This window comes from Colobus angolensis, unplaced genomic scaffold (genome assembly GCF_000951035.1).
Source record: "Colobus angolensis palliatus isolate OR3802 unplaced genomic scaffold, Cang.pa_1.0 Scaffold20, whole genome shotgun sequence".
Classification (NCBI taxonomy): domain Eukaryota; kingdom Metazoa; phylum Chordata; class Mammalia; order Primates; family Cercopithecidae; genus Colobus; species Colobus angolensis.
In genome coordinates this window covers 9404845-9430761 of record NW_012115155.1, presented here as the reverse complement: position 1 = coordinate 9430761, position 25917 = coordinate 9404845, and the positions used below count along the sequence as shown (strand labels likewise).

At 53.6% G+C, this 25917-nt stretch overlaps 1 protein-coding gene across 13 annotated transcripts in view; it reads left to right on the top strand.

The window, feature by feature from the left end:
* BIN1 (bridging integrator 1) overlaps positions 1 to 12529 on the top strand; it is a 58476-nt gene extending 45947 nt beyond the window's left edge. For 3 of the 13 annotated variants that reach the window (XM_011941667.1, XM_011941666.1, XM_011941665.1), the window contains 5 exons: positions 1337 to 1481; positions 9316 to 9405; positions 9644 to 9754; positions 10034 to 10135; positions 11930 to 12529. In XM_011941667.1, the coding sequence (XP_011797057.1) occupies positions 1337 to 1481; positions 9316 to 9405; positions 9644 to 9754; positions 10034 to 10135; positions 11930 to 12037 (556 nt within the window). In that variant the 3' untranslated portion in view covers positions 12038 to 12529. Of the gene's footprint in view, positions 1 to 1336; positions 1482 to 2900; positions 3030 to 6457; positions 6566 to 7013; positions 7038 to 8109; positions 8218 to 9315; positions 9406 to 9643; positions 9755 to 10033; positions 10136 to 11929 lie in introns of all 13 variants that reach the window. The other 10 variants (XM_011941657.1, XM_011941656.1, XM_011941664.1 and 7 more) reach the window with 6 other exon arrangements.
* The last annotated feature ends 13388 nt before the right edge of the window (positions 12530 to 25917 follow it).

Sequence of the window (25917 nt, the reverse complement as noted above, 5' to 3'; positions counted from 1 at the left end):
GTGTGTGTGTGTTGGGTGGGAAGGCGGAGGCGGTGCGGGGCAGGCAGGCCTCTGAGCGGCTCTGAGCGCCCACATTCCTCTGGGCGCCCCTCACTTGTCTAGCCCTGGGTGGTGCCCGGGCCACCAGCGCACTTACCAATGGCGGACGCGGCTGGGAAGGAGACCTGGGGAGGGCCAGGGAGGTGACACTGCGGCACAGTAGGGTTTTTTGTTTTTTAAAAAATTCTATGTGTATGCTATATACTTACATATATTCTTTAAGGAGAATAAATACATGCCCATAAAACACAGATTCCAAGAGGAAAGATGGTGTCAGCGACATCTCTTAGGCTGTTCCACGGTTTGCCCTCAGGTGACTCGGTCACTGGTTCCTGCTGGATGCTTCTAGATCTGCACTGTCCACCACAGAAGCCAGTTACCCCATGGGGCTATCGAGCACTTGAAACTGGCCAGTGTGACTGGGCAGTGGAACTTTTCATTTAAATGACACATCAATTTCATTGATTTGAGTTTGCATTGCTACCTATGGCTAGTGGCAACCGTATTGGGCAGCACCTTTCTAGGCCTCTCTATGCAGGTTCTGGTAGAGAATTTTCTCCCTGCACCCTCGTCCCTGTGCGGGGTCCACAGCATCACACCACCTCCCCCTCGGGTTCTGGCACTCAATGCCATGGCTCAGGACCTGTCCCCTCCATCGCCAGCTGCCCACTCCTCTGTGATGAGGACGCCTCTCTTAGTTTGTCCAGGCCCCGCTTTTGGCCTCCAGCGGCCTAGAGGACAGGAGAGCCAAGGTCTGGGAGACATGTACCAGGGTTCTGTGATGGACAGGCAGGGAGGGCAGTGAGGCGGCCTGGGGGCAGCAGGCTGCGGAGCAGCCCCCAGAACAGAGGGGCTGCTGCCTGTGGTGTGGGAGACTCACTGTGCCTCTAGGATGTCTGGCTTCCTCCTGCTGTGGATCTTGGGCTGTCAGCATGGGCCCTGGTGGACCCCATGGAGCCTGTGGTGTTGTTGGTCTGGCCTCTGCGACACATGGTTCCAAGGTGCCTGCCTGCACTCCTGGGGACCATAGACCTCCAGCCTGGAGTCCTGCCTTGGGCTGTTCCTGTCTCCGAGGCAGGCTCCCCGCTTCCAGCCCCCCAAGCCCAGGTCCCTTGGCTCCCCCAACCCTCCCGCTCTCTCTCTCTCACACACACACACACACACACACACACACACACATGGCTTCACACCTCCATATGCACACACCTCTTCACACAGATGTCAATACATTTGCCCCTCTGTCTCCTGTGCCTCAGTCCCCCAACACTGGGCTCCCTTTCTTGTCCTGCCCCCACAGTGACAACGCACCTGCAAAAGGGAACAAGAGCCCTTCACCTCCAGATGGCTCCCCTGCCGCCACCCCCGAGATCAGAGTCAACCATGAGCCAGAGCCAGCCGGCGGGGCCACGCCCGGAGCCACCCTCCCCAAGTCCCCATCTCAGGTAGGAGTGATGTGTTGGTGGCAGGTCCGCTGCCCTCCCTCCTTCTCCTCTGGCTTTGCTGTTGTCCCCCATCCTCCCACTCCTCTGTCCCCTTTCTGGCCTGGGCAGCTATGGACCCGATGCTTTGCCCAGTGGGGGTTGGGCCTGGACCTGGGTCTCCTTCCCCTCATCCAGCCTGGCGTGCTTCTGGGAGGCATTTGTGACTGCTCGCCCCTCCCCAGGGCCCACCCCTACCACAGCGCCCTCCACTTCCCTCTCCCTGGTCTTTTGGCTGCTTGACTCTTTCTCCATCTTCTTTTCCTCCCTAGCAGAGGCTCTGGGCGCTCAGCCCACAGAGCATCCAGATCTCCGGAGCGGGCTGCCTGTCCCTCTTCCTGGCCTCTCTGTCTTAAAGGGGCCAGAGGGAGGAGCCCAGCCAGGTGGCCAGGCAGGGCCTTTAAAGGAACAGAGAGAGGAAGGGCTCAGTGGAGAGTGTGGGGTGGCTAAGGGGGCAGGTCCTGGGCTTCTGGACTGTCCCTGTCTCCACCCCACCTGCCCCCAGCAGTCCCTCCAGATGTCTGCAGGGCCCTAGGTGCTGGCCGACCGGGTGGGGGTGTTCTCACAGCCAGGCCTCCTGCAGCTCCCATTTTTCTGCAGCCACCCTGCTCTGCTGCTGACTAGGATAGCAGGGCTAAGGATGTGGTGGGAGCCTGCACCGAACAGCACTTCCCCTGACCTGGACATTGGTGCCAGTGCCTTCTGGGTTTTCATTCACTGCGTCCCCACAAACCCCCTGTGAAGCAGACGCTGTCATCATCTGACACTTGAGGAACCCAGCCTCATGGGTGCGTGACCCGCCTGAGGTCCCCCACCCGGTGGGCAGGGGTGTGGCCTCTGCCCCATCCTGGTGCCACGCTGGCTTCCTCTGGGACACACTCGTCTGAGCTGGGCTCCCTGTGGGCAGCCCTATGTCCTGGGAGGTGGAGAGAGGTGCCTGCAGGAAGGGCAAGGTGGGCAGAGCGAGGCTGGGGCCCGGCTGTCTCTCAGCCATTGTTTCCTTCCCCGGTCTTCTCACCAGGCGGGTGGAAGCCAGACCCTCCCACAGTTGGCCAGCGGCAGCCCGGGGCCTCTCTCCCTCTTCTTCGCTCTCCCTGTCTCCTCTCCCCTCACCTCTCTCTTCTCTCTCCACACAGCGTTTCTGGACCTCCTGCCTCAGTGTCCCTCTCGGGGGTGGCCTGCGGTCTTGGTGTCTGTGTCGGGGGGCTGGGAGGGCAGTGACTCTTCATTTGCTGCGCCCTGCTCAGTGGCCCTGCTCAGTGGCCTGGGTGGGGCTGTGGCCTGGGGTGTGACTAACCGTGTCTCTGTCTCTGTCTGTCTCCCCCAAACCCCGTGCTCTGCTGTGCCTTCCCGCGCGGCCCCTCACCCGCCGCCGACCCACAGCTCCGGAAAGGCCCACCAGTCCCTCCGCCTCCCAAACACACCCCGTCCAAGGAAGTCAAGCAGGAGCAGATCCTCAGCCTGTTTGAGGACACGTTTGTCCCTGAGATCAGCGTGACCACCCCCTCCCAGGTCAGCCGCGGCCGCCGCGGCCCAGCTCTCCTCTCTTCCTGCCCTCTCAGGGCGTGCATGGCCTTCATCCTCTATGCTTCTGTCTCAAGAGCCAAGAATCTGGCCAGAGAGACTGTCAGTTTCCCTCCTCACCCTTCCTTCCCTCCGTCCATCATCCTCCATCATCATCACCCATCTCTGAGCATGTACTAAGGCTGGATGCAGGGCCACAGAGGGGAAAGGTGCCCACCCCTCCCGGCACAGCAGTCACGTCAGCAGTACCCTTGCGGTGCAGTGGGTGCTATGGCAGAGGGGCCTGGGGACTGTGGAGGACCTGCGGCGTCAGGGAAGGCTTCCAGGTGCAGGGATTGTTGGAAGGCCCTGGAGTGGCTGAAGCACCCGGACTTCAGCTCCCACAGCTGCTGTCAGTCACTTGAGTGCGGGGGCAGCGGCCAGGCTTCAGAGCACAGCTGCTGTGTGCACACTCCCTGAGAGGTGTGGAATGCCCAGATGCAGCAGGGAGCCACCCAGGGTGGCTTGGGTCTCTCCCAATGGACCCTCGGCTCAGCTGTGGAGGTGCCTCTGGGGAGCCCGGCCCACTGCCCCAGGTCTCACGTCCTTCATGGTGGGGGCCGGGCGGGAGTGTCTTGCTGCAAGCACCACTTGCCAGTGCTGGAGTGGGCTGGTGTGTTGTCAGATTTGCCCAGGGGTGGCCGGCCTTCCCTGCACTCCCCCAGAGCTGACTGCCTCCTCAAGGCCAGCCGTCCAGGCCTCGGCCTCCCGCCTGTGGGTGAGCCGGGGCCCTTCCCACATGGGGAGCCTCGCCTGTAGGGGAGGCTGTCCCGTCCAGGCTGTGGTGGCCCCCGCCTCCAGCAAACCCCTTCACACAGCTCAGACGCCTAGTGGGGAGAGGTTGGAGGGTGTGAGCGTGGGGAGTGGCTGCTGGGAACTGCGAACAGTGGTCGCTGCTAGGAAGGGTTGGGGATGGTGGGCCTCAAGCCCCTATGCAAAGACTAGGGCTAGAACTAAGGAGCTTTAGATCCAAGGCTGCAGGTGTCTGGGTGAGTGACGCGGGTGTCAGGGACCTGGCAGGCTTGGGAGCCCCTCTCTGTGGGATGGTGGCAGAGGGCGATGTAAGAAGAGCAGTGTGGGGTCGGGGCTGAGGACCTCCAGGGCTGCTTGCTGCTGGCCTCCCTGGCTCGAGCGTGCCTCCACCCTGGGGATGCCCAGTGTGTGTGCAGGTGAGGGAGATGGGATGGCATGGACACTGGCAAATGCTGAGCGGGGAGTGGTGCCAGCCACTTCCTATATCCCATTAGGCCCCCATTATGCATCATGCCTCCATTTAACAGGTGAGTAAAGGAACCTAGGGCATGTGCCGCGGGCCCACGCCAGAACAAGGTGTGCCAGGCCAGGAGGTGGCCCAGAGACCACCCGCACCCAGGTTCTGAGCGCGCCTGTCCCTCTATGCCATACCTGCCTCCCTGGCCACCGCGTGTGCCATCTCCAGGCAACTGGTCTTCCTGGTCTGGGGTGGGGGAGCCATGACCTTTGGGTGGGGCATGGGGCAGGGGTGGGTTTGCCCTTGTCCATGACGCTGGTGCCCATGGGCTTCCCAGCTGTGGGGTGGTGAATAGCCTGTGTCCCTGCATGGAGGGACAGTCCCGGGCCTGCATGGCGAGGTGCCACCTGCCAGGGCAGGACAGCGAAGGGATGGTCAGCTCTCTGGCAGGTGACCCTCCCCTCGGCACACGATGGATATTGCTGCCTGGGTTGGCTGACTTCTCTGAGACAGGAGGGAGGGGTGTTGCTGGGGCAGGGTGGGGGCCACTGGGGAGAGATGCTGGCCGCCCACTGGTTGGAGGCACCTAGGAGCTGTGCACAGGCGTCCACACGGCTCTTTCTTCAGGGACGGCCGGTTATGGGGCAGAGCAGTGACCTCCCCACCCTGGCTTCCCCAGACAGGGCTGGACCTAAAGGAAAGTCAGCTGATGGGATGGGCCCAGGGCAGGGCTTGGGGCCTGTGGCCTGGGGCCCCTGGTTCCAAGAAGTGAGTCTATTTGGCCTGGGCTCTCTGACACCTCGGCGTGGCCATGTGGACTGCTCCACGCCTTGTCCCCTGAGCTGCGGGACAGCTGGGTGTTCTTAGGACTGAGGGCCTTGGGTCTCTCCCAACGGGCCCTCAGCTCAGCTGTGGAGGTGCCTCTGGGGAGCCCGGCCCACAGCTCCAGGTCTCACGTCCTTCATGGTGGAGGCTGCGTGGAAGGGCGCCCCGTCCGTGTCCAGTGCCTGTAAGAGTGTGTGGAGCCAGGAAGCCGCTGGCCTGGCCTGTGGGGCTGGGGCTTTTCCAGCACTGCCTGAGGGCCCCAGAGGGGAGCACCCTGGCCACATCCCTCTCCTTTTAAACCTGAGCAAAGTTCTCTCTGGCCCCCAAAGGGAAGCCCCAGGTACAAGATGGAGACCGGAGCCGAGCCACTCCCTGCTCCTCAGAAGGCAGCTTGTGCCCTGGGCATGGGCGTGGGCATGGGCGCTGCCCAGGGCTCACTGGAGTCATTGTTCCCGCCCGTGCCGGGGGCTCTAAGGAAGCCTCTTCCTCCCATGCCAGTCTGGCCCAGCTTATGGGGAGGCTCGTCACAGTGTGGCCAGGGCCACTGTGTCCCATCCCTGGGGCCATGCCTGTCACATGCCTATTCCTGGGCTCACTGGAAGGGGATCTTGGGGGGTGGCTGCTGGGGAGGGGTCAAGGGCCTGCAGTTTTAACCCCGGTGCCCCAGGTGGTTCTGAAGCCCCTGAATGTTGAAGACCCCCACTTTGAAGCTTGGCCTCTTGGGCTTTGTGGGCTGGCTCCACCCTTTCCTCCATCCCTGGAGCTGGCTGGTGGCGGTGTTGCCACAGAGTGACCTGCCTGTCTGGGGTTGAAGAAAAGCCAGTGGGAAGTCTCTGCCTTTGGAACTTTCCCAGTCGGGAGCACTGACGGTGGCTGTGGCCTGGTGCCATTCTTGCCACTGGGGAGTAGCAGCATGAGCTACTCTTGGGCAGGGAGCGGAGAGGAGGTGCAGGCACGGGGCGGGCGGGGGGTCGGGGGCGCCTGTGGATGGAGGTGGGAGAGACCTGGGACCTGGCGCTGGCTCTGCAGGGTGGTGGCCACGGGTAGGCCTATGACTGGGAGTTTGAGGCGGGCACTGGGGTCGTCCTCCTGGTGTGGGCGGGAGCCTGTGCGGGGGCGTGTGGCTTTGGGCAAGGTTCCTGGGTGTGAGGTGGATGGGCTGGTGCCTGGGCTGTGTGCCAGCATGTGTGCACGTATGTGCGCTTGCTCTGTGCATGTGTGTCGCGTGTGTGTTTGTGTGTGTGTGTGTGTGTCCATGCGTGTGCCTGCGCCTGCAGTGTCTGCTGGGGTGAGGGCTCCCAGCTTAACACTAACTGCTTCCTCCTCTGCTGCTGCTGCCAAGTTTGAGGCCCCGGGGCCTTTCTCGGAGCAGGCCAGTCTGCTGGACCTGGACTTTGACCCCCTCCCGCCCGTGACGAGCCCCGTGAAGGCACCCACGCCCTCCGGTCAGGTGGGTTGTGCCCACCATTGTCCATGGGCCCACCAGCCTCCAGGTGCCCAACCCTGGGCTCGTGTTGCCCATTGGTCATGTGACCCCATCTAGGCCTGGGTCACTGCCCTTCCCCTGGCACCCCAGCCTTCAGCCCTCATCACCTCCTGGTTGTAGGGCGGGGAGCAGCCCCTTATCAGCTGGGAGAACTCTCAGTAGGAGGTCACTGAACACTACCCAGCAACTCTGTGCTCATCTTGCACCCTGGCCTGGGGTCTTGAAGCTCCCTGAGAGGTGTCAGGAGCTCACTCACCTGCAAACCTTGGAGTCTAGCTGGCTCTGAGCCACTCCGGCACCTGCTGGGCTGGAGGGCCTGGGGCGAGTGGGGGTAGGGTCCCTGGGGACTGCTTGCCACCCTGTCTCTAACCTCTGTGCTAACTGTCCTTCTCGCCCTCACTGCTGCGCTCAGTCAATTCCATGGGATCTCTGGGAGGTAAGCTGTGCATCTGCTCTGTGTCCAGCCCCTGTGGGAGCCACTCTTCCGTATATGTCCGGGCCCACGTGCCTTGGCCTCCTCCTAGCCTGTTCACAGGTGCACGCACCCCACACATACCACACATGCAGCACACACAGGCATGTGCTCAAGCACAGGGAGCTGGTGAGGCCGTCCATCTCCAGCCATTCTGCTGCTTCTCCCTCTGGCAGGCCCTTGGGAAAGGGGATCCTCGGTTTAGCTTGAGACAGGGGTCCCCTGAAATCTGGTCTTGTTTTCATAGCCTGTGAGTGTTTGCCTCCGGACAGAAGTGGGCTGGGGACCTAGGACGGACGAGTGTCCTCAGGGTGTGGGGCAGGAGGGCCTCGGGTGGAAGGTTCTTGCCCTCTCTGACAGTGGGGAGCTTTCTGGCAGTGGGGAGCTATTTGGGAGGAAGGGGAGAGGGGAGGAATGGATGGTTTGAGAGAGTCAGGGAAGACAGGGTGTGGCTGGGTGCCTTCTGAGAGCAGGGCCTGCAGGCAGGTGCAAGGCCAGCTCACACAGGACCCATGTCACTGTCACCTGATAGCTCAGGACACAGAGGCTCAGGGAGGGCTTGGTACTTGCCCAAGAACTGGTCATGGTAGAGCCAGAATTCCAACAGGGTTTCCTGGGCTCTGTCCCTGAGACGCCCTGATAAAGGCAGAGACACTGGGAGGGGCAGGCGGGTGTGCAGGTGCCCTTGGGGCACCTGCTGGCAGCCCAGGCTCCTGTGAGCTCTGGAGGCTCCACGCAGGATTTCCCTGTGGAGGAGGCCAGAAAAAGCCAGCCTGGTGTGGGCTGCAGGGCCATTTTGACAAGTAGGTTTTGGTAGGTGCCAAGCTTGGGCAGCAGACACCCTGCCTGTCCCTTTGGCAGTGATAAGAGAGAGGACGTGGGAGGCGGGTGGCCGGCCGGGCTCTGCTGGTACCCACCCTGCCCCACCAACCCCAGCCGCTGGTGACATCTTCTTTCGTCTTGTGATCCTGCCCATTGTCCTTCCACCCCGGCCTCCCCACCCCCTCCCTGTTCTCTCCTCGTGGCCTGTTACCAGCCCACAGAGAGTCCAGCCGGCAGCCTGCCTTCCGGGGAGCCCAGCACTGCCGAGGGCACCTTTCCTGTGTCCTGGCCCAGCCAGACGGCCGAGCCGGGGCCTGCCCAAGTAAGTGCCCACCTCCAGCCCCTGTGTGGCTTGTCCCCAACCTCTGGGGTTGCAGCATGGAAAGAGAGCCCCGAGGAGGGGTTGCAGGAGGGACCAGGCCACCATGGATGTGAGGGTGAGGACAGTGTCCTGAGCTAGGCTGCCCCAGCATGGGCTTGTCACCAAGGCTGCTGGGGGTGAGTGAGCACGGCTGGGCACATCAACCCCTCCTGCTCGCCCACCCCAGCCCAGCCTCCCAGCACAGCCTCCCAGTGCAGCCTCCCAGTGTAGCCTCCCAGCTCAGGCCTCCCAGACCAGCCTCCCAGCTCAGGCCTCCCAGAGTAGGAGGAGGAGCGTTTAGAGCACCTACTGGTTTATGCCAGGCACTTTCCAGAATCTTCTCATTTAATCTTCATCATCACCTTGCCAGCCAGACACTTTCTCCTTTGATAGATGAGGAGATGGGGGGCTAGAAGGATTGAGTCACTTGGTTCCAGCACTCAGAAGTGGCCAAGTCTGAGTGTTGGCCCAGGTCAGCCCAGCTCTGGGGCCCGTGCAGGGCCTGCCATGGTGCCCGTGCTGTGCCACACCCTTCTTGGGTTTGGGCTGCACACAGGCTGCACCGCACTACCTGTGCTTGGTTGTGCTCAGGCTGGGACAGATGTGTGCTGCTGTCCCCTGCCATGGACCATCTATAGGTTCAGAAAGCTCCTGCCATGGACCATCTATAGGTTCAGAAAGCTCCTGCCACCTGCCAGGCCAAGCAGGGTGGGTGGGTGGTGGCTGTGGTTGGCGAGGTCTTGGTGCCGAGAGGGCAGGGCCTGTGAGGTGGGGTTGGGGGTGGCACTCCGGGGCTTGCACTAGGCTTCTTCACAGCATGCCACTCACATCCCTGGGCCTGCCAGCGCCTACTCTTCAGGTGCTTCCCAGGCCCAGGGCCTGACCTGTCCAGCAGGGGCTCCCTGGATTCTTCGAGGCACTGGGTGGCTCTGGACCCTGCTGCCAGCCAGGCGATGCCACCAGCCCTCTCACTTGGGTGCCGCCCTCCTGTGGCCTGTTTCCTGTGTCCTGTTTGTGTCCTGTCGTGTGTCTGACCCCAAGCTGGCATTTATGTTGCAGCCAGCAGAGGCCTCGGAGGTGGCGGGTGGGACCCAACCTGCGGCTGGAGCCCAGGAGCCAGGGGAGACGGCGGCAAGTGAAGCAGCCTCCGTAAGACAGCAGGGACAAATCCCTGCCTTTTCCTCCCTGCCGCCCACCTGCCTGCCCGGGGCTCCCCTGTGGCCCCTGCTGGTGCTGGTCCAGGCCTGGTTCCTGTTGAGGAAGCTGGAGGCAGGCTAGTCTGGCACCAGGCACAGACACTTTTCTCCCCTCCCCGCCCCTCTTCTCGGTGGCCCTGGCTGTCCCTGGACCACCTCCCTGCCCAGCTGACCCACACCTCTGCCACCAGAGCTCCCTTCCTGCTGTCGTGGTGGAGACCTTCCCAGCAACTGTGAATGGCACCGTGGAGGGCGGCAGTGGGGCCGGGCGCCTGGACCTGCCTCCAGGTTTCATGTTCAAGGTGAGCCCAGAGCCTCTGACTACTGCAGTCTCTCAGTGCCCTGGTGGGCAGATGAAGACCCTGAGCCTCAGGAGGCTCTGTGGTTTGCGCAAAGTCGTGCAGGCGCTACTAGGTCACTCCCAGCTGGCGAGGTGGCATCTGAGCTCCATCCCGTCCTGCTGCTTTTGAGCGCTCCGGGTCTCCATATCGCCACCTGCACCTCCCATTCGCGAGGCCCTTGCTCTGTGCAGGGCTGGAGGTGGGACGGAAGGTCTGACTCGACGTCCGCATCCTCCGCAGGTACAGGCCCAGCACGACTACACGGCCACCGACACAGACGAGCTGCAGCTCAAGGCTGGCGACGTGGTGCTGGTGATCCCCTTCCAGAACCCTGAAGAGCAGGTGAGGGCTGGGCGGGGCCGCCAGAGCTCAGGGGCACCGCAGGCAACCTGGCTTCAGCTGGCACCGCCGTGGCAGGGACTGGCCAGCAGGGGGCAGCAGAGGCTCGCGAGCACCAGGCCTCCCGCGCCGACTGCTCCTCCCAGCCCTCCACGTCTCGCCTTTTCCTCTCCTCTCCCTTTCCTCCGCCCCTCTCCTGTTAGGCCTCTCTGTCCCTGTCACCATACCCTCTTCTTCCTGTAGCCTCTGCTTTCTTCTCCCCACGTCCCGCTTTGCACAGGCGCTCTCAGCTCTGCCTCTGTCTCTCCCCTTCTCTCCTGGCGGTCGTGCCTGAGGCCTGCCTTCCTCCCGAGGCAGGATGCTTGACTCCTCCTGCCCCGCCCACAAGGTGCCCACCCCGCAGTGGCTGGAGCACTGGTTGGGCTCATGAAGCCCCGTATGCCGTCCCTCGAGGCGGGCCCTGCCCTGTCCATGCAGGGCCATGGGTCTCCCAGCTGTGTCCCCAGCTGAGGCTCACTCAAGATGCCTTCCAGACCCTTCTCCTCCTGCTGTGGCTTCATGTTAATCTTCTGGAAGTGAGGGCTCCTGCTGAGCCTGGGCAGGTGCTAAGTGTGTCCCTTCTGGGTCTGGAATCCTCCTGGATCTGGGTCAGTTGCCCCGCCCAGGGGGCCGTGGACTCTTGGCAGGAGCCTCCCTGCTGTGTAGTGCCAGCTTTGCTTATGGGGGGGTCGGTGGTGCATGTGGGCATCCGGCTCCCTCCATGGCTCAGCCCCTGAGCACCTCGGGCTATGCACAGAGGGCCTGGCCGGCCTCTTCCTGCTTCCAGAGAACACGTTTAGCCATCAGCGCATCTGTATGAATGGGTTGTCAGAGCAGCTGAGGGTGACAGTGGGTCTGGCTGGGTCTTGGATGAGGCTGACCCTACTGGGAGTCCTGGGCTGGGATGCAGGGGGCTGGGGCAGGAGGCCCGAGGGATGAGGACCTCCTGGGCCTGGCACTGATTCGGCTGTTTCTCCTACGCCCCCAGATCTTCACGGACCTCCCAGTGGGCCAGCCCTGGCTGGGTAGGATTTCAAGCCGAGTCCTACTCAGAGCCCACAGTGGGAGTTGCCCTGGGGTGCTGGAAGGGGCTCAGATAGGGCACGAGTAAGGTCTGTGACGAGGTTGACAATGACAGAGGGAAATAACAAAGAGCCAGGTAGGCCCCAGGCACAGCCCAGCTGCAGGAGCAGCCTCGGACCAGCCACTGTCAGGAGTGGATGGCCACGCAGCTGCCCGCCACCCGCCTGGGGCCCGGGGCCTGTCAGCACTCCTGGAGAAGGCCGTGCGGGAGTCAGAATTGAAGCAAAGGGCAAGTCGAAATTGGAGGGACTGGTGGGATGGCCCTGAGTCCCTCTAGAACTTGTAACTTGTCACTCCCAAAACACTCTGGGGTGGTTTGAGAAGCCTGGAAGCTTGGAAGGGCTGATGTGCTCTGCATGCCCCCACGGCTGGGGAGCCTCTTGACCAGTATTGAAGGACTTGTTTAGACAGTCAGACCAGAGAGCAGTGGGACTCACCAAAACCAGCCACTGCAGACGACAGGCCAGCTCCTGTAGTGCCTGTGGGCAGGAGCCTCAGCCAGCAGCATCGGGGAGTGCTGCCTGGAGGAGGTGTTCTCAAGGTGGGCTTGGCAGGCTAAGGGGCCAAGAACAGCAGGAGGAGGGGCCGTCTTCCCAGTAGGTTGGAGTGGGATGTGTGCCCTGTGGGTTGGAGCCCCTTGCTCATCCCTGTGCGACCCGGTGCTCTGACCCTCAGGATGAAGGCTGGCTCATGGGCGTGAAGGAGAGCGACTGGAACCAGCACAAGGAGCTGGAGAAGTGCCGCGGGGTCTTCCCCGAGAACTTCACCGAGAGGGTCCCGTGACGGCAGGGCCCGGGCAGCCTCTGGGCTTGTGAAGAACACCTCCTCCCGAAAAATGTGTGGTTCTTTTTTTTTGTTTTGTTTTTGTTTTTAATCTTTTGAAGAGCAAAGGGAAATCAAGAGGAGACCCCCAGGCAGAGGGGCGTTCTCCCAAAGATTAGGTCGTTTTCCAAAGAGCCGCGTCCCGGCAAGTCCGGCGGAACTCACCAGTGTTCCTGAAGCTGCTGTGTCCCCTAGTTGAGTTCCTGGCGCCCCTGCCCGTGCCCGCATGTGTGCCTGGCCGCAGGGCGGGGCTGGGGGCTGCCGAGCCACCATGCTTGCCTGAAGCTTCGGCCGTGCCACCCGGGCAAGGGTCCTCTTTTCCTGGCAGCTGCTGTGGGTGGGGCCCAGACACCAGCGTAGCCTGGCCCTGCCCCGCAGATGGTCTGTGTGCTGTTTGAAAATAAATCTTAGTGTTCAAAACAAAATGAAACCAAAAAAACGATAAAAACACTCGGAAAGCACTTGTGTATTTGTTCTCCCTCTTCTTGTCCGTGAGTGCGGATGGAGCCGTATTATCTGTGGCTTTCTCATCAAGATGCTCTGCACCCCAAGGCCCGCTGCCCTGGGCTGGTGCACCACAGGGCTTCAGCCCCTGGCCCCGGGGATTTTTAGGAGTGGTCAGCTGGAGGTCAGGGACTGCGGGCTTGGGTGAGGGGGTTTGGTGAGCCATCTGTGCCCGAGAAGTCCGCTGAATGCTGTCCTAAGTGACCTTTTTTATTTTATTTTGTTTTTTGGGACAGAGTTTTGCTCTTATTGCCCAGGCTGGAGTGCAATGGCGAGACCTCGGCTCACTGCAACCTTTCGCTCCTGGGTTCAAGCAATTCTCCTGCCTCAGCCTCCTGAGTAGCTGGGATTATAGGTGTGAGCCACCACACTGGGCTAATTTTGTATTTTTAGTAGAGATGGGGTTTCACCATGTTGGCCAGGCTGGTCTCAAACTCCTGATCTCAGGTGATCCACCTGCCTCGGACTCCCAAAGTGCTGGGATTATAAGTGTGAGCCACCATGCCAGGTGACCTTATTTCTAATAAACGCGTGAGAACCTGTGGGTCAGATACCAGGACTCCCTTTCACAGATGAGGAAGCTGAGGCCCATGGAGGTCCAGTTACTGGCAGGTGAGTGGCGGCACTGGGCTGTGGGTCTGAGCACTTGACCCCAGACCAAGGGAAATGCTTGTGTCTGGTGGGACCTGCAGGGCCTGGGTCGGGGGCAGGCATGCTGGCCTGGCTTGTCCCTCATCTCATGACCCCTGCCGACCCTGCCCTGGGCGCTTCAGTTCCATCGGCAGACTCCGACAGGTCTGAGCAGCCGCAACAAACAGCAGTGGAGCACCAGCGTCCCAGGAGCTGCGGAGGCTGTGCCCATGGGCCCAGGGAGCAGCCTGCACTTCCAGGTGGAAGGAGCTCATGGCTCCCTTTAGTACTAGTTACAGCCAGTGAGTGAGGTAACTGTCACAGTCTGAGCTTTATTTCATGGTAAAGCCCCTGGGCTTTGCTTTAGGTGGCAGGATTGTCATTGCTGTGGCCCTGCCTGGTCCTGTAGGGGGCAGATAGTGTTGGCTTTGCCATCCATGGCTTCCAGGAGCAGTGGAAGTCGCAGCAGCTGGGACAGAGTCCCTTTCTGGTTGCCCCTGCTTGGAGAGCTCCCACCCTTCCTGCCTGCCTTCACTGCCTCCTTCATCGCTTCCTCCCTGGAAGCCTCATTTCCCTGCCCAAGGTCCACGGCTCACTGTGGGTGGAGCCGGCTTGGAGCCCAGCCCACTTCCGAGCTTGGGTGCACGTGCCCTGGGCTTTGTGAGGTGTGCAGCCACAGTGCCATCACGGGGAGTCATTGTTTTTATTTCAACCTGAAAATTAAAAAACAAAACAAAATAAAAACAAACCTCATCTAAAACACATTCTGCAGGAGAAAGCATTTAGATTAGGTTTTATGACAATATAAGATTCCAAGAAATGTCCCATGGCAGCTTTCAGCTTTACCCCCAGCCCTCGCCACTGGGGTCAGGAGCAGCCCTGCTCTGTACCACATGCTCAGGGCCTGCAGGGAGCTTCTTGCCAGAGGGAGCAGGGCCAGGATCGGGGATGGGGAGCCTGTGGCTCCAGAGGGAGGGAGGCCAGATGTGAGGTTCCCACGCTGCTGGCGAGGGGCAGCAGACCAAAGTCTGAACTGAGATGTGTGTCTGGGAGCCAGGGTGTCACTAGGTTCATGGCAGTGCAAGGGGCATTCAGAGCCAGGCAGCATGAACAACAGGCCAGTGAGCTGAAGGCCGGGCAGAGCCGTAGGCTCAGGCCAGGATGGGATGGAGGAAATAGCAACAGGCGGAGTGAAGGTGAGCCACGGTGGAGGCCGGGAGAGGTGCGGGCTGCTCTCCGTGCCTGGCAGCTGGACATGTAATGTCCCGGAGGGCTTGGCAGTCTGGCTTGATCTGGGCTGACATGTGGCCACGGAGGCCCAGACCCTGGGCAGGGCTCCTGACTCTCAGAGCAGGCAGGCTGGGGCTGTGGCTTCTGGGACTCATCAGAGGCCTTGCAGACCCCACACCCTGGGAGGCCCGAGCATGAGTTTGGGAAGAGTTCTACCGCGGGCAGCCCACTGTGTGGCTCCCCACCAGCCTCCCGGAGCCAGCACCTGGCGGGTGCGACAGTCAGGGTTTGGAGCCAGGACTGGAGAGTGAGGTCTAGGAAGGCCGCCCCTTGTGTGGGGGCTGTGGGGTGGGCTGCAGCACCCCAGGTGCCTGAGGGAGGGCCGGGCCCTGCATGGAGGCATGCTCATGGCTTCCTGGAAGGTGTGGGCCACTTTTGAAACCCCATGGAAATCTTTAGAAAATCAATTTACTTATTTATTACTCTATGTTACAAACTCGTTTGCTGGCAGGAGCAGGATTTTGAGTTACGGAACTTGGAAGCTAAAATGATCACACACACACCTTATCAGTGCAACTGGCCCCGAGGCCTCAGGCCTTGCACCAGCTCCAATGTCAGAGTCTCTCAGAAGCGTCCGGACCAGCGCAGGCAGTGACCCTGCTCCCCGCCCTCCTGCCAGGTCCCTGGTCTTCCACCGCGGCCCAAACACTGGCCTTGCTGCTGGCCCGGCCTCTCGGCCCTTGTCCTTGATTGGATATGGTAATCGTGTTGGTGTCACTTCTTTCAGTTTTGCTGGCCTGAAGATCCTCGGCCCTGCCTCTGGGAATTTAAGTGCCCATACCCCTGGCCTCAGTCACCCCAACACCAGGCTGCATACAGGGATGTCATGAGGGTGGCCAAACACTGGGTCCCTCTGCTCAGCTGCCATGGCTGGTGCGTTGGGTGCTGGGTGGCTGTGGCTCAGGCCCTCCGAGATGCTCTCGGCCCCCTTGGCCTCTGGGCAGCAGCTTTATCTTGGGGCTGAGTAGTTCGGAGTTTGATGCCTGTATACTTCCTTCTGAGAAGCACCCCAGAAATTATTATTTTTTTGCATCATTGAATCCTGAGCCAGTTGCTGTGGCCTGGGGTGGCACTTGTAGATTGGCTCAAGACAAACAGGGTCTGGAGCTGGAGGTAGGCTGAACTGGGTGAGGGACAGGTGAACACCTGAATGAAAATCGGGGTGAGGCTTCTGAGGAGAAGGGGAGATAGACAGATTCTAGGAGCTCAGATCTAGGAATATGCACTCCATGGTGGCTTCCAGAAAGGACCCTGAGACTAGGGAGCTTGCCTGTATGGCAACTGCGAGATGTGTGAATGTGTGTGTGTGAATGTGAATATAAATGTGTGTGGATGAGTGTGAATGTGTGACTATAAATGTAAATGTGTAACTGTGAATGAGTGTGAATGTGTGAGTGTAAATGTGTGAGTGAATGGGTGAATGTGAATGTGTGTGTGTATATGAGTATAAATGTGTGAATATATGTGTGTAAATATGAATGTGTGTGTGAATGGGCAAATGTGAATGTGTGTGTGAATGTGTGTGAGTAAACGTGTGAATGTGTGAGTGTGAAGGTGTGTGAATGGGTCAGAGCATGTGAGAGTGAATGTGCATGGTGCATGTGAATGTGTGCGAGAGTGTGTGCATGAGAATAGGTGTGAATGTGCATGTGAATGTGTGTGAATGTGTGAGTGTGAAGGTATGGGTGTGTGAATGTGTGTGAATGTGTGAGTGTGAATGTGTGCAAATGTGAGTGTGAAGGTGTGGGTGTGTGACTGCATGTGTGAGTGAAGGTGTGGGTGTGAGTGTGAATGTGGATGTGTGTGTGGATGTGAGTGTGAATGTGTGTGGATGTGAGTGTGAAAGTGTGAATGTGAGTGTGAATGTGTGTGTGAAGGTGTGGGTGTGTGTGAATGTGTGAGTGTGAAGGTATGGGTGTGAATGAATGGGCCAGAGAATGAGTGTGAATGTGCATGTGAATGGTGTGAACGTGTGCGTGTGTGTGCATGAGTACAGATGTGAATGTGCATGTGAATGTGTGAGTGTGAAGATGTGAGTGTGAGTGTGAATGTGTGTGAATATGTGAGTGTGAAGGTGTAGGTGTGAGTGTGAATGTGTGTGAAGGTGTGGGTGTGTGAATGTATGTGGATGTGTGAGTGTGAAGGTGTGGATGTGAATGTGTGAATGGGTCAGAGAATGTGAGTGTGAATGTGCATGTGAATGGTGTGAATGTGTGTGCAAGTGTGTGTGCATGAGAGTGGGTGTGAATGTGCATGTGAATGTGTGAGTGAATTGTGTGGAGGTGTGAGTGTGAATGTGTGTGTGAGTGCAAAGGTGTGGGTGAGTGTGAATGTGTGAATGAATGTGAATGTGTGTGGATGTGAGTGTGAAGGTGTGAATGTGTGAATATGTGTGAATGTGTGAGTGTGAAGGTGTGAGTGTGAACGTGTATGAATAGTGAGGTGAATGTGTGTGTTCATGAGAATAGGTGTGAGTGTGAATATGTGTGGATGTGTGAGTGTGAAGGTGTGAGTGCGAGTGTGTGTGAATGAGTGTGAATGTGTGAGTTTGAAGGTGTTGGTGTGAGTGAATGTGTGTGAATAGTGAGGTGAATGTGTGTGTGCATGAAAATAGGTGTGAACATGCGTGTGAATGTGTGAGTGTGAATGTGTGTGGATGTATGAGTGTGAAGGTGAGGGTGTGAATGTGTGACTGGGTCAGAGAATGAGTGTGAATGTGTATGTGAATGGTGTGAATGTGTGTGCGAGTGTGTGTGCATGAGAGTAGGTGTGAATGTGCGTGTGAATGTGCAAGTATGAATGTGTGGATGTGTGAGTATGAATGTGTGTGGATGTGTGTGAAGGTGTGGTGTGAGTGTGAATGTGTGAATGAGTGTGAATGTGTGAATGTGTTAGTGTGAAGGTGTGAGTGTATGAATGTGTGTGAGTGTGAAGGTGTGGGTCTGAATGTGTGAATGGGTCAGAGAATGTGAGTGTGAATGTGTGTGGTGAGGTGAATGTGTGCGTGTGTGTGTGCGTGTGAATAGGTGTGAATGTATGAGTGTGAATATGTGTGAAATGGTGAGTGTAAATGTGAGTATAAGTGGACTGTGGCAGGACACAGCAGCAATCAGGGAGGCTTCAAGCCACAAAACCCCCACAGATGTGATGCCTTTATTTGTTTCACACAAAAACAAGCCAGACGGAGAGCAATGGGGTTGGACTGCACACTCTCTGCAAAGCCATCCCCCACCTTCTCGCACTGCCATCCTCAGTGAGTGGCTCTTCATCCTCCTGAGTGTGGCCTTAGGGTGCTAAGATGGCTGCTGCACCTCCGGCTCTCATTCCAGCAGAAGGAGGCAAAGGCCTTTTTCTTTTCTTTTTTTCCTTTTTTTTTTTTTTTGGCAGGCGGGGTAGGTTTCCTTTTTAAGACACAGTCTCACTCTGTCTCCCAGGCTGGAGTGCGGTGGTGCGATCTCAGCTCACTGCGACCTCTGCCTCCCAGGTTCAAGTGATTCTCCTGCCTCAGCCTCCCAAGTAGCTGAGATTACAGGTGTGCACCACCATGCCCAGCTAATTTTTGTATTTTTAGTAGAGATGGGGTTTCACCATGTTGGCCAGGCTGGTCTTGAACTCCTGGCTTCAAGTGATCTGCCCGCCTCGGCCTCCCAAAGTGTTGGGATTATAGGCATGAGCCACCGCACTTGGCCCATAGCTTTCAAATCTAGAGTGTTGTGCAGCATTGAGAAACCGCCATGGCCCTGGAATTCACTTCTGTCTGTCTGCATAGAAAATCTTAGCTGGGATTTATAAAAGCCTCTTTTTTCTGCCAGGAAACCGAGTTCAAGGAACTGTCTCCACCAGATCTCACCTATGTACCTGTAACTTTGGATGGCTTCCTCTCTTCTCAAAGTCCCCTACGTCGGTTGATGCTCCTGGAGGGCAGGAAACTGCCCTCCTTACCACCTGTGAGGCTGGGACTCAAGGGCCTGGCATGTTCTCCTGCAATAGCTTTGTGGCATCAATTCTGCACATAAAGTGGCTTACCCCACCTGATTAAATGAGAATCGCTTCCAAGTATGACGACCCCAAAATAACCCTTATTGCGTAATGCTATTTTATCCCAGCAAAAGAAGAAAAGTCCTCCATTGAATTTATGAAAATAACTATATTTCCATGAAAAGTTAAGACTAAGTCATTTTTTTGAATTCTGGAGGGTTAGTGAAAATTAGAAACTATTTAAAAAATGATTCTTTTCAATTAACAAAAGCAAAGTCTATTAAATTGTAGGTTAAGAAGGAAGAGAAGGAGCTTCCTCACAGATCTAGAAATGAAAGAACACCAAAGCAACATCAGCAATATTCCAAAAAATAACCATAACAAAATTGCCTCATTCAATCCTAAGTAATAATTCCTGTTCTCTCGATCCCAGTCAAGACAGAACTTTTAGGGAGCCCGTGCTCTGAGCCTAGAGGCCTAGACGTCATGACTCCATCTGATGGATGATCTGAAGGTGGCCTAAGTGAGGTCTGCTCAGGAGCCTGTCCCCGCGAGGTGATTCACTGTAGCATTCTCAGCTCAGAGCCCCCACATGTCCTTTTGAGCCTCCAGGGCTGCCCCTCGTGGAAGATGCAGCCACTCGCCAGTGGCTTACAGCAGAGTCCCAGGTGCACATCAGAGTAAATACAAAACTACTGGTAGTCAACTGTTGGTTAATTTATTACAGCAACCAATAAAACAAAACCGCAGGAAAGTAAGATTCCCTATCGGGAAATAAGTATTTCATGAGCGTTTTGATCAGTGTCTCACTAAAGGTAAAGCATACAATGGATGGTGACGAGGGCACTGGCAAACCTTCAGGGCCTTTCTAAGAAGTGTGCAGTGTCTGAAATATTTATACTAATGACAGTTTACTGATACAAACTTAACCTAGGGAGGCTGAGCATCTCTTCGGATGCTGATGAAAGAATAACAAACATAATTACTTCTGGCCTCTCTGGCTCTTGCTTCATAAGGTGAGAGTACAAACCTTTGTGAATTTCCAGGGACCCTCTGAGAAGTTCTGAAGAATATTTTAGTTCAAGATAAAAAGTTTTCTTTTACTCTTTCTATCTTTAGGATCTGATCTCTGGGAGGAATAATCAAAAGAGTTGTCAGAGAAGATGTAGGCACTTGACTCTGAGCGTATCATGGGTGCTCAAGAATTAATTCTTGCTTACTCTTTTAGTAATGCAAACAAATGTAAAAGTAAACAGAAGGTGACATGGGTTTAAAGAATCATCTCTTTCACAAGTGAGTTTTTGTATTTGTTTCGTTTTTAAATACTCAAGGACTGAATAAAATCAGCATAAAGTACAGACATTTTTCTGGCAAGACACACACTATTGCTGTCAGGCAGGCCACAAGGAAGGTGAAGAACAGCCTTTGTGCTGCACATCAGCGGTCCCCAGCATTTTTGGCACCAGGAACTGGTTTCATGGAAGACAATTTTTCTATGGACCGGTGTAGGGGGATGGTTTCTGGATGATACAGGTGCATTACATTTACTGTACACTTTATTTCTATTATCACATTGTAACATATAATGAAATAATTATACAACTCACCATAATATAGAATCAGTGGAGGCCTGAGCTTGTTTTCCTGCCATTAGATGGTCCCATCTAGGGGTGACGGGAGACGGTGACAGGTCATCAGGCATTAGATTCTCATAAGGAGCATGTGACCTAGATCCCTCGCTTGTGAGTTCACAATAAAACTCATGCTCCTGAGAGAAATTAATGCCACGGTGACAGAAGGCAGAGCTCAGGCAGTACTGTGAGTGACAGGGAACGGCTGTAACCACCGCTTGCCTCCTGCTATGTGACCCGGTTCCTAACAGACCATGGACTGTTGCCGGCCCATAGCCTGGAGATCAGGGACCCTTGCTGTAGATGAAGGCAGTGACCAGTAAGCTAAGGCGGCAAGCCCATCAAAAGTGAGGAACCTTTGCTAAGATCTAAGATACTTCATGTCTCTTTTCAGACTCAGGTATTATAAACCAAGGCAAATAAAATTCACTTCTTTAGACCTTCATTCACTGTGTTCATTCATATTCTGGAACAAAACTACTTTTTACTGCGTGACAAAACAAAAGCACACACAGAGAGCTTTATTTCTTTGTCACTATCGCTTCGTGTATCAACCACCTATATGAAAGATAATTTTCATCCAAAGTAATCAAATTCTATTTCACAGGAAAAGCTGAGGAGGTGGCCGAAAATTGACAGCTGCCCTACGCGAGCATTTCTGCAGGTGAGCAGAGCGCAGGAGCGCACAGCCACATGCTTTCACATCCACACGGTTACTCCTTCAAGTGGCAAACATGAATACGTCTGTCAACACAACTCAAAAGATCCAGGCTTTCTGTAGAATATACAAATAAGAAGCAAAAGTGGATAAGCCTAAAACTATGCTTAGCAATCCATGCTTTAGTGTTATATCTTACTTAGTTTACCTAGGTATCTGATGATTATCTATTAATTAACTCCATTCAGTGTCAGGTTCTGAGTTATCTAATGATTCCAGGTTCTAAGTTATCTGAAGATCTTGGAAATTTATTTAATTGGAGAAATTATACTATAAAACATAGGTTGAGGTAACAGGTATGTCTAAAAAGTGATTCAATTTAGAGTAATACCAATATTCAGTTTTCATAATAGTGACATTGTATTAGACTAATGTTATCTTTTTGATAAACTATTTAAGAAGGCCAGATTATTCTCTTCATGAGAGATTCAACCACATACACAATTGAATTATATTTAACACGTAAATCAAAGACAAGACCTATCTGTATTTTAAAAACCAAAATTATTAAGCTAGTTTGACTTGCCACAGATTTACCTTAGTTACGGGAACTTGGATTTATAAAATGTAGGTAAGGTAGCAGTTTCTGTATGAAGGATATTTTAAAAAGCCTAACACATTGAAAGCACTAGAAACTAGAAATATGAGATATATAAGATACATAAATGCCTCTTTTCCTATAAACTAAAAAGAACAGAGCTCCTCTGATTTAAGAGACATAACGAATTCATTAATTTATTTCACACTCACATATCGAGGGATCAAGGCTTTTCTCAGTTGTAGACTTGCAGACACATGAATCACAGATCACAGGCACATGGAGAGATTTTGGCTTTGGCCCTGCAACTTCAGCCAAAGGCCAGAAGTAAGCAACATACCCTCTTACCAATCCCAGTTCTCAAAGAGCTGTGCTTTGCAGCGGGCACTAAATTTCTAACTGACTGGAGCTCAAAACAAACAGACAAGAAAGGACCAACAAACGGGATTTCCTGTTGTCTCTCACTAGAAAGGAACTAGATCTATGTCATCCATCTACAGAGATGACTAAAGGGTCAGACCAAAAACCAAATTCTCAATCACTGTTGTCAGGAATAGGGGATAACTTACAGTCAGGAATAAATCAGATAAAACCACAAACACAAATTCTGTCAAGATTAGAAAAATAAAACTAGAGAAACAGAGAGTGAGTAAAATGGAAGTTCTGTGGCTGCTTGGAAGTCACCCTGGGAAGTAAGGGAGGACAAAGCTGAGGCTCTGGTGGCATCGGAAGTGCCCTTTGGCAGCTGTGCAGCTCATCCGGCTCTGGCCGGTGAATCCACTGTGTATCTCACAGGACCAATAAAACTGCCTGAGGGTCATTTCCAGAACGGTAGAATCATGACCCCGCTATAAATACAGAATGTATACATGTCAAATATTTTGTTTAACCAGTAATTAACAAGAGAGCCCGTTCAAATATTTATCTTCTCCATTGGATAAAACGCATTTGCATTGCTGTGAACACCTTTTGCGTTACCATAGACAGAAAACATCGGAATCACCCTCAGCCCTCCACAAGTTAGCTTCTGTCTCTGCAGTGTTGCCAACTGGCCCAACTAAACAGTCAAAGTTGCGCAGCCACATGGAATCAGACAATTCCTGGAAGGTCCACTAGACAACAGCTGAAATTCCGTGGAAAGGATCCCTGCCATCTTTCTTCTCCATTACAAAGTCTTTTTTCCTGGGACGAGGATGTTAGAAGTGCATCGGTCACCCAGCAGAGGCCAGTAACTAGGAAGGAGTGGCAGCTGCTTAACAATTTTTTTGAGACAGGCAGGTGCCATGGCTCTGGAGTATTGTCCAGAGTGGGCTGAATCCCTGGCTCCTCCGAGTTGACCTCTTTCTTCCTGGGGAAAGAGACTAAAAGTGTTGGTGAGAGTGGGGTCAGAGAGGGGTGACAGTGGAGGGGGGACATCGCCTGAGGACGCAGGCTTGCGGCTTCCTGTAGGAATGTACACTTGGTTTTCCTATTTCCTCAGTTTTTCTGTGAGGCTGCCTGGAATGTTCACAAACAAAATGTTATCTTGAACGTGTCAGGGGAGTTGGCACAGAATTAAATACTATAATGATTTTTTAAAATGAATATGCTTTTTTTCTTCCTGCAGAAGTGATTTTAAAAGTTCTCAACCAAAACAGCACAGGCAGTGACAATCAAGCTCCACCGCTGACCAATGAGAAGCAATGTGAGCTGTGAGCACACTCACTCAAGTTGGCTGGCTGGTCTATTTCCTTCCTGTAAATTTCAGCTTGCTCCTTCCAGGAAAACCAGAAAATGCCCCAAGTGAAGACAGCCTTGGTTAATACCTCCTCTGTGTTCTTTGCAGTCTATTTATCTATATTTTAGTATATATATTGTAAAATATGGATTAGCACTTACCTGCTAGTTTGCAGTTAAAATTAAGTATGGTGAATATAATTTAATTGCACGCCTAAAACCCCTCTCTTCAGGCTGATCATCTTCTGTGTGCTGTGTGGATCTCTCATCTCCTGTTGTCCACTCTTGAGCTGTTTCCAGTTTTAACTATTACAAACATCACATCTGTAACTTATTCTCTGTTTACGTCTTTACTTATTTCCTCAGGACAAATTTTCCAAAATGGAATTGCTGGAACAAAGGGCATGCATTTAAAAAACGTAACCATTTCATTTTAGAACACTTTTAGATCTGTAGGAAAATTATGAAGATGGTATGGGAGCAGTCCCATATAACCTGCATCCAGTTTCTTCTCTTATTTACATTTTATATTAGTAGGGTTCATTTGTTACAATTAATGAGCCTATACGGATACGTTATTTATTTATTTATTTGACACCAGGTCTCGCTCTGTTGCCCAGGCTGGAGGGCAGTGGTGCGATCGTGGCTCACTGCAATCTCTGCATCCTTGGCTCAAGTGGTTCTCCCACCTCAGCCTCCTGAGTAGCTGGGACTACAGGCCTGTGTCACCATGTCTGGCTAATTTTTATATTTTTTATAGACATGGGGTTTCACCATATTGTCCAGGCCAGTCTTGAACTCCTGGGCCCAAGCAATTGGCCTGCCTTGGCCTCCCAAAGTGCTGGAATTACAGGCGTGAGCCACTGCACTGGGCCCTGATACATTATCATTAACTGAAATCCATACTTTATCCAGATTTCCTCAGTTTTTCCCTAATGCCTTTTCTGTCCCAGGACCCCATCCAGGATCCCACACTACGCTTAGTCATCACTTTTCCTTAGCTTCTCTGGGCCGTGACAGATTCTCAGACTTTCCTTGCTTTTGGTGACCTTGACAGTGTTGAAGGGTCAGGTCATTTTATAGAATGTTCCTCAAGTGGGATTTGTTTGGTGTTTTTTCTCATGGTTAGATTGGGGTTTTGTGTTTTGGGATTGAAGACCACTGAGGCAAAGTGACATTTCCTTCCCTTTTCTTCCCTTCTATCAAGGGTGCATAGTGTCAACATGGCTTTTTACTGTTGGTGTTGACCTTGGTCACCTGGTTGAGACAGTGTTTAGTTTTTCCCTCTCTACCCCTTTCCACCCTGTGCTCTCTGGAAGGAAGTCACTACGCACACCCGCACTTACGGGGTGGGAACTTACGTTCTGTCTTCTTGAGGGAGAGGTATTACGCAAACTTTTTGGAATGCGTCTGTGTGATGTTTCTCTGTTGTCTCTCATTTATTTATGTATTCAATTGTTCATTTATATCTGAATGGACCCAGGGTTATTGATCTTATACTCTGGGTTATAAATCGGTGCTATTTTGTTGCTTAAATTGTTCCAGCTTTCACAATGGGAGTTCTTTCAATTGACTCTTTTGACCCGTGCCAGGGCCCCATCATTGTGGGATATTGTGGGAGGTATATACACATATTATATATCAATATCATATATATATCATATTTGTACTTTTTTACTTTCTGGCACTAGAAGATGCTCCAGGAAACATAATTCTTGCCTCAGTTCTAGATCTAGCCATTTCTCCAAGGAGCCCAGAGTACATCTTTTTAAAGGTTTTTGATACACGCTGCCAAATTATCCATCAAAAAGCTTACAGAAAGTGAAGAAGCCAGCCAGCAATGTGTGAGTGCTTATTTCTCATTACACTGCAATGATCTAAAAATAGTATTTTGTCACTTCTTTAATTTGATTCCTTTAATAATTAGTGACTCCCTTTAATTTTTTTAAGTTTATTAGTGATTTGTAATTTGATAAATTGTTTTTTCAGGTTCTTAGCCCATCTTTCTCTTAGAGTGTTAACTTGTATCTTAATATTTTCGTAAGAACTCCATATCTAGAATGTATATTAACTTGTGATTATCACATAAAATACAAATATTTGTCCTAGTATCTTATTTGCCTTTTGAAATTATAGATTTTCATTCTACTATAAAGACACATGCACATGTATGTTTATTGCACAACTATTCACAATAGCAAATCCTTGGAACCAACCCAAATGCCCATCAATGATAGACTAGATAAAGAAAATACGGTACATATACACCATGAAATACTATGCAGCCATAAAAAAGGATGAGTTCATGTCCTTTGCTGGGACATGGATGAAGCTGGAAGACATCATTCTCAGGAAACTAACACAGGAACAGAAAACCAAACACCGCATGTTCTCACTCATAAATGGGATTTGAACAATGAGAACACACGGACACAGGGAGAGGAACATCACACACTGGGGCCTGTCAGGGGGTGGGAGGCAAGGGGAGGGATAGCATTTGGACCAATACCTAACGCATGTGGGACTTAAAACCTAGATGACGGGTTGATGGGTGCAGCAAACCACCATGGCACATGTATACCTGTGTAACAAACCTGTACGTTCTGCACATGTTTCCCAGAACTTAAAGCAAAATAAAAAAAAAGAAATTACAGATTTTTAAAATTAAAAAAAAAAGACTTTTAATATGGGACATTTAAAACATGCACAAAAGAGGATAATGTAATGAAGAACCTCGTGTACATATTTCCCAATTTCAATAATTATAAACATTCTGTCATCTTTACTTGAGCTACCTCTTCTCTCACATTATTATTTTTTTTTTCTTTTTTTTTTT